At 37.4% G+C, this 8,808-nt stretch overlaps 1 protein-coding gene across 1 annotated transcript in view; it reads right to left on the bottom strand.

The window, feature by feature from the left end:
* Nucleotides 1-3,882: 3,882 nt before the first annotated feature.
* The window catches only part of LOC105249280 (cone-rod homeobox protein), a 39,664-nt gene continuing 34,738 nt past the window's right edge, over nucleotides 3,883-8,808 (bottom strand). Inside the window, exon 5 of the mRNA XM_011254607.3 lies at nucleotides 3,883-4,581. Within this exon, the coding sequence (XP_011252909.2) occupies nucleotides 4,077-4,581 (505 nt within the window). The 3' untranslated portion in view covers nucleotides 3,883-4,076. The remainder of the gene's footprint in view (nucleotides 4,582-8,808) is intronic.

The raw sequence follows: 8,808 nt of genomic DNA, 5'->3' as shown, positions 1-8,808 counted from the left end.
CTGCAGGAAATGGCAGCAGCTATCGCGGTTATTTTATTCGTATCGCCGCGAAGATCGCGTTTGCCGTAAAAAGGATACTCGCGCGCGTTGCCTGAATTGTAAAGGACCGCTAACCAATGGCGCGGCGGCGGGAGCGGAAACGGGGGAGGTATAGGAAGAGAGTATCCGCAAAATCCGCCCACCGGTTCCGGCAAGTTACGAGGAAGGAATGTTATCGGGATAGAGTACCGCGGGATCAATCGGATTTTTCTATCCGAGTCCGCTCTCGGTGTACAATGACGCGAGAGAGTCGACGGTACCGGCTCGTTGAATCCCGGCTAGCCACGTAATGGGTATCGAGAGACATCGTTAAGCGTCGATCGCCTCTCCCAAAGTGGCCCGGCGCCTTGATTCAACCTCCCTCCTTTGTCCCTCTTCCTCGTTCCCCTAACCCGTCGCTTTCTCCGTCTCGCCTTCATCTCGCGCCGCGCCAGGCAAGGGTGCTGTAAGCTGTAAGGTTACGTCGGTGCTATAGATCGCGATGGAGCACGTCGAGGTGGCGGCGAAGCGGGATAAGAAGGGGGAGAAAACGAGGAAGGAGCGGAAGCGAGAGGAGAAGGTGAAAGTGGGAGAGGAGGTTAAGGAAGGTGGGTGCGCGGCGGAGAGGAATGGGGGGATAAACCATGATGTCGTTGATTAATACGGTTTACCAGTAAGTGTAACGGAGTGTGCAGAACGCTCGTCCCCCGCGCACCACCCCTCCCCGCGTCCCGCCTGCAAGCACCTCTGTCTTCCATCGGGGTGGTTGCCTCCTTTCCTCTCTCTAACCACCATCTCCGTCTTCTTCGCCATCGTCACCACCACTATCACCTCCGCCGTCGCCGCCGTGGAGGCACAGGAGCTGCCTCCCTTCCACTCCCGGTGGAATCCGTTGCACCAACCGGGAGCCACGTGCCGATCAATGGCGTCTTGCTGCTGGTTGGTCGAGCCGGGAACAACCCCCTCGCTCGCTTCTCCATCTCGCCCTCCCGCACCACCCTTCCCTCCCGTCTCTTCCTATCTACCCCTCCGCGTGCTCTTTCTCTCCTTCCTTTTTACCCCGCGAGAAGACTCGCCGCGTATCCCCGAGGAGGGTTGATCCCATAAGAGAGGGCGAGCTTTTCTTATGAGGAGCATTGATTGCCAACACCCCCTTCGCCCTCTTCGCCGACTTGCGTCCCGCTTCTTCTCTTTTTTTCTTCTCTTTCGCTGCGTTCCGCTTCTACTCCCGAGGCTACCTCTCTTCCGTCTCCTCTTTTTCCTCCGCGATGTTACATTGTTTCTTCTAACTCCTGTGTTTTTATTTCGGTGTTGTTGTCTCGGCTGTTCTCAGTTATGGTACAATTATTCTAGTCTGTATGGAATCAAGAGACTGGAATGCCATTGGCGGACACGAAGATGGAATACTTATTGCATCGGGATCAAATCGCGGAACGATATCTGCGATATGTAATCCCGCGGTAGCGGTAAAGTAAGTTACGGAATCGGAATTTTCAGGATGAACGATAAACCGATCGATTTCGGAGCGAAGTAGTATAATAACTAAATTCGAATAACTCTTTTCCAAGCTCTACGAGGATAATTGAAATATTGTAATTATGCGAGGAAATGATTCGTACACCGGATTCATGAGAGAACAAGTTTATTCGATATATTACTACCACAGTTCTGACTACATAGTGTAATCGCTACCTTACAATATACCTTTTATTAGACTATCTTTGATTAGCAATGACTATTTATCGGGAGGTAATATACAGGTCTCTACAAACAACTACGTCCGCTCTCGCTTTTACGCCTCTCGCTTCGCGAAAATGCAGTGGAATTAAACGGAATTATATCTTTTTCTCGTTATCACTTTCTCTCATCGAATTCACGCATGACATCAAATCAAATCCGTACATACACTCATTCTTACTTGCGATCGTTTCTTCTTAATTTAAAGAAATTAAGAAGAAATGACCGATCTTGTGATTTGATGATTATTAATAATCGCTACGTTACCTGATAAAAATCTGAAATCGATCCATGTCGCCAAACTTTTTCTTTTTCTTTTCTTTTTTTAAGGCATATAAGAGTAGTAGCCGACTCGGGACGAGTTTCCTCGCGTTATTTGTTGTCGGAAATTAAAACCGATATAATCGTAATGAAATCAATTCGATTAAAGAAACATCAACATTTTGTTATTTTTCTCTTTCGATTTAATAAGATCGAATTTAAGATTATACCGGTTTCATATCCCGTTCCTATAGGAATGTTATAATGAATGCACACACACTCGAGCCTATTCGCGTAGGTTGAACGAATCGACTGGTCGAGCATATCGAGCGATTGAATATACAGCGCATCAGGCACGTGTTGGTCCGTCGCGTTTTCTTTCTCTCGCGTGGAAGGAAACGAAACCATTTTTTCGCAAACACTTGGCTATACATCCTTGTATAAGTTTCGACATATTTTAAGACTGATTCACATTATATGATACAACACGAAACGGTGAAAAATTGTTCCACAATAACGAGTATACACATTCACATATTAAATCATATAAAATGACATGTAAACACAAATACATTTGATATTATGAAAGAACATTTCGTTATTGTATTATAATATAATGTATAATATATTGTCGTACAATGTGAATCGATCTTATCGTGTCGGTTTTTCGCTCCAAATTTCTATTATTTTCATTATATACAAATCGCGACGTTTTAAATTTAATATGTCAAATTGAAATCTAGTCTCCTCTTCTCGTAGATTTTTTTAAAGAATTGTCCTCACTTGTAAATAATAAATTCGCCAATTCTGTTGTGTCTGTAAACTGAATGTTTTGCATAACAATATTCATTGGAAGTAATTGCAGTGATATAAATATGTTTGCATCGCAAGTTAAGGCAATAAATAAAATATCACTGAGTAGCCTAGAATGAAGATTTGGACATTATTGTTGATTATATATATGAGAAGAACGTTTATGTCTGTGAATACTACTAAAGATTATTGTGATGAAGGTTGCCTATTTACATCTCGTCCGCAATTATAACAAAGTAATTTGCAAATTGATAGTGCTGCATTATTCAACAGTTTATTGCGTATTTAACGAGTATTAAAATGTAATCTTATTTCTTTTCCATTTTTTATTAAATTGAAAAAGGTAGAAAGAAAAAATGTCAAGAATAATAAAAAAAAATACGTGTACTACTTAACCCGTGTATTACTTAAATTTAAATATTAGTAACTTTCATAAAAAAAGATTTAGGCTAAAATATGTTTTATGGAATCGATTTTCTGTATTATATAAATGAAAATGGAATTGATTGTCGAATTTGCTTCAAACGGAAACCTCATACTTGTAAAAAGCAGCGTGTTCTACGATTTAAAATAAGATTTTCTATCAAAAGTGCGCAAGTTCTTAATAGGCGCATAATAATAATAATTTATTTTAACAAGTTACAAAATCGAAGATAGTAGGAATACAGTTTGCAACGAACTATTTAACCGAGCAAAGTTACCAACTCACAGCATTGTGATTAAATCATCGCTTGCCGAAATTGAGCCTCTTAAACTCGTCTATCACAATGTCAAAAAAAAAGCTTTATTCGCTCAAAAAAATATGATAAGACTCAAATATAATCATGAGGAAAGCACTTGTACAGATTAAAGAGCAGCATAATCTCATAAAGTACAATTTTCGATGCTCTAGATGGAAAATTCAACTGAATCATTAAATCCAAAGAAATTTTAAATTCTATATAATTATAAAAAGAATTCTATGAGAAATTATAATAAAAAAAAATTCTATAAAATTATAATAGAAAAGATCATTTCAACCAATAATCATCTACTTGAAAAAGGCATCAAGAAAAGAAATTCTTCATATTCTCATTATGAAAATACACACAGAGATATATTATTCTTCTGTCTCTGTAGCACCGAGATTCGAACTCACCGAGATTATTATATCGCTCCTGATTTTTTGCAATCACGCGATGCTTACATCCCCTTAATGGGATTTACGCTACGTTTACGAAACGATTTCGACATCCGTCGAGGCGATCCTATGGATCCTCCTTGGTGGTTGGCTGTATCTGGTGCACTACACCGGGCAAATGATGATGATGATGGTGCTCCGGTCGCCTGGAGAGACCTAACAAGGGTGGCAGCAGCGGAAGAGGCAAAGGCAGGGGCAGACCGCCAGGAAAACCGGCGAGACCACCGAGAAGAGCCGAGGCGGTCGAATGTTCCTGAGCTTTTCTTCGCAACTCGGCCAGGCTGTTGCTCCGATGAAGATCAGTACCGCTGCCAGCGGTACCTGGCTTGCAGCAACCGCAGATAGAACCGGGCCAGCCGGTTGGCGACCAGGACAGCATCTCCTGGAGGCTACTCGCTCGATGCTGATCGCTGGTGGTCCATAGAGACGGTGTCGAAGTCAGCGATGTCGACGCGCTGCTAACAACTTTGTTGCTGAAGAGCGGTGGCGAAAATTGGGCGGCCAAATGAGGCGAGAAGAAGAGAGAGGTCGGTGGTTCCACCGGCCTGAAGCCAGCGCCTATTCCCGTGGTGCTAAAAGTTTCATAAGAAAAAAAAGAAATTAATATAAATCAGAAGAAAATAAAAATAAAAATCTAATTTAAAATGTATAATATAGATATAAGAAAGTAGAACATGATTTATTACAATATAGGTTTTTAATCATCTGCATAAAGAATATTCGATGTCATAGATATTTCAAATTGTAGAGAACTCATCAGTGAAGAATTAAAATTTTTAGCCAATAAACCTCATCATTCAATTTAAGGATCTTATAGTACATTGGGAGATATATTGTGATTTTGATATTTTCAATTATTACGTTTATTTTGATTTTATTGGAAAAAATATATGAAAATCTGTTTAATTTAAGCTTCTATTATTTTTAAAAAATAGGAAAAATCACTCTTTTCGCGAATATATCAAAATGTTATATCAAAGTAAATATTAATCTCTTCCAACAATCAAAATAAATATTTAATAGAACACGATTGCAATCAGTTATATCTCCTTCATGGGCTTTACGCTGTGCTTATGAAACAATTTTGGTACCGTCGAAACGATCCTAGAAATTCTTTTTAATAACGTATGCACCATGGCAAACAAGTGATGATGTTTATATTGTAGAAAATCGTAACGAGATAAAGTGAAAGTAAAATAATATTAAAGGATATTATTCTAATTGAAAGGACAATGTTTGTACAATAGAAAACAGTCCGTAATACATCGAAAAATTTCGTTTTTAGCGCGCCATTATTTGTATATATTCGTCTTCATTCGATCGGGAAGAAAAGCGACGCAAGCCATTTATCGTCGTATTTATTTTTTAAAATCCTTGAGATAAATATATTAACAGACCGTCATTTTTAGGGCTATTTAGAGATTATTAATCCGCACTATTAATTAATGATTTGTAAAAATACCGAGAAGTTGTAGCCGACGATTTCTTGCAATATATTTATTTAAAAAATAGGAATTGAAGAGAATGGGAATTATAAATTATTGTTTTATTAGGATATTTGGTGAAAACTCCTTTATGCTTTGTTATAATTTAAAATGCAAAAGTAAGATACGAAAATGTATCGAGACATGTAATTATATGATATAATTATTACAATTAGGATTGGCCGGAAAAGTCCAATGGAAAAAACATGGTAATTCCGGTTTTTACTGTCCCAGACTTTATTCAATGCTAACTGGCAAAAATTATGGAAATAATTAAATATATAACATTAAATGTATAAATGTATTTATATAACTTTATGCAAGAAGATAATTATAATATATTTTTGTTTTAATTATAATACTAATTATTATGTATAGTTTCAAAAATAATATAAATATAATAATATAATAAAATCTTTTTTAATTCAAATTAATACGTGAAGTTTTTAAAATAAATACTTTGGAAATATAAATATTACTAAATTTTATATTAATTTTTAATGTAATAAGAAAAATGTGTGTATGTAACAGAATTAAAGCAGGATTAAAAACTTTTGCTAATATAGGTCTGGTTTATATTTACTTTTCAAAAAATCTTCTAATAAAAGCTAATATACATATTTGCTACGTTCTAATTTATTACAGATTTATTATTTTAGAAAAAGCTTAAATTGGAAAACATTTTCTCAATTATCGATAAAAAAGTTTTATATTTATTTTAACATTTTTAATAGAAAAGATCAATTTTTGCCGATTTTTTCCAGGAAATATCAGTTTTCATCACTGGCATGAATTTTATCCATAAAATATGGAATTTTGCCAATTTTAATTAACGATTATCAAGTCATGCGATTGATTAATTTCCATGATAAATGTAAAGATAGGTAAAGGTGTTACAGCGACCGCTATTTATCGAAACATATATTTCATGCAATATATTTATTTAAAATAGGAGTAAATATTCTCTCTTTCTCTCTCTCCCCCCCCCCTCTCTCTCTCAGTATATGTGTGTATATGTGTGTTATATAAATTATTTTGCGACTTTCTTTGAGCTGTACATATATTTTTTTTTTAGATATAATATATATATATATATATTTTTTTTTTAATATTTAATATTTTTTAATATAAATATATATATATATATATATATATATATATATTTCAACATATAGAAAAAAATTGCATCTGCTTGAAAACATTTTCATTTTTTTAATGCAATATGTGCACATTACAATATATGTATATCGTATCATATATTAAAAATTAAAAGCTTAAATTTCTGACAAGAGAAACAAAAATATTCCACTTCCATGATTCTAATTCTAAAAAAATATGAAATTACTTATTGTCTCTAAATGATATTATTTTTTTCTTTTTTATGTTAATTATTCGTGAATTAAATGATAATAGCACAATTAATGCTTCTACCGCTTCACATGAATACACCGAGATTTCAATCATCATGCTGGAAACGATCTTTAACTCGTCCGCGAATTAACGCTCAAGCACCGGTGCGATTATCGCCAAAAGGACGTCGCAATTTCGCGTGATTTCAACTACCGGCGTTTCAGCGTAGAGAAAGCGAGAGGCCGATAGATAGACGCGGACAGAGATTGAGAAAGAGAGAGAGAGACAGACAGACAGAGAAGGAGCTACAGTCTCGCAAGCGCTAATCCGATTAGCACGCGCGATGTTCCGCATCCTCCGAGAGGAGAGGAGGTTGTTTTGAGGCGCTGATGATTATCTCAAATATTAATCACAAATATTGTTTAATTAATGTAACGAGCTCGAGTCGAGTCGGAGATCGGGGAAGAGGAGAGGCAGGAGGGAGGGAGGACGCGTGGGAGCGGGCAGGAGTTAGGGTAGACAGCCCACGGCGTTTAGGTCGTTAGTGGGGAAGAGCAGCAGCGGGGGTGAGTAGGAAAGACGTTGCAGTTCGTCGGTAGAAACCAGAGTAGCGGATTTCAGGTGGTTGCCCGGGGAGGGGAGGCAAAGGAGCGAGGGGGAGGAGATGGAAAACCGCGACGCGGCGAGAGGAAGATCTGAACCGCGGTAAGCGCGATAATTAGCGGCAATTAGCCGCGTAGTCTACCGTGCATCTTGCTTACGTTTGCCTTCTGCGCGCACACTCACGCACGGATGCATATGCACGCATGTCCGCGTACATACACACGCATACACACACCCACACATGCGCGCGCCCGCATAAATCCGCTTCGTCGGAGCCGCTTCAGCGTTGCTTGGACGAAGCGCGACTTATCGGTGCGCATCTTATCGACTCGGCACCGAATTACGGTGTCGAGTTACGGTGTACAAGGGATGACGGTTTAAATGCAGATTATATCTCGTGGATAAGCCATGTAAGACATTAATAATTTTCGCGTGCGCATATTCGAGAAGAGGAAAAGTTGAGGGAGAAAAATGCTGTAAAACGCGGTTTCCCTAGAGACGATGACAGAATAATACGAGAAGAAATACAGGTGATTTTTTTTTTCTTCAGCCGATTGATTTCGTATTAATTCTTTGATTTAATTTAATTTAATTTTATTTGTTTCTCTCTACAATTTTTTATGTGCGCTTATATTAACATATGATTTATGTTATGGGAGGGTTTCTTCCCCATTGAAAATTTAAATTTTTATATTTTAACTTTTTTGGGAAACAAATTTTTCGTGTAATTCAATTTTGAAGGTTTTTTTTCTATTGTCTTCATATATCATCTCGTATTTTTTCTTCGTATCTTGTCTTTTTCATTGCTGCAAACTCACGTTAGAGCTCGTTATTTCATTTATAGATGTTTACATTATGATCTACTTTATTATGTTCCATTTATGATTTTACTTATATTTACAATTAGATTTTTTATTCTGTAATCGTTTCTGTAATCTTAATAAGTAGTCGATAACTACGATATTACCTAGACGAGATAGCGTTTAATAAGACTCCATTAAAATCTTTATTTAAAATTCAATAACATTAAACGCTTTCAGTCCCGCCGGATATAGCGGATATAACGTCGAGTTAAAGCGAGTAATAAAAGTGACAGGAAACGATTTGGAAATGGATGTGTTATCGCGCAAAAGCCGTTTACGCAATACTACGAACATTAATAATTTCTGTACAATGCACAAATGTCAATCGATATACAACGGCAATTTGCACTCTTGCTCTTTCGCTCGACCTTTTTCCTAAGGATCGCGTTTGATCAGCTCTAACAAGAGACGAACTTCGTTACGTTCTTCTCGCTGTAATAACAAGTAACGCGTAATCAATTCTTCGCGTTCCTACGATTTTCCGAGATTGAACGGACGA

Source organism: Camponotus floridanus, unplaced genomic scaffold (assembly GCF_003227725.1).
Source record: "Camponotus floridanus strain SB8 unplaced genomic scaffold, Cflo_v7.5 scaffold76, whole genome shotgun sequence".
NCBI lineage: Eukaryota > Metazoa > Arthropoda > Insecta > Hymenoptera > Formicidae > Camponotus > Camponotus floridanus.
Note: the sequence above shows the minus strand (reverse complement) of the source record. Positions and strands in the feature narration are given on the sequence as shown.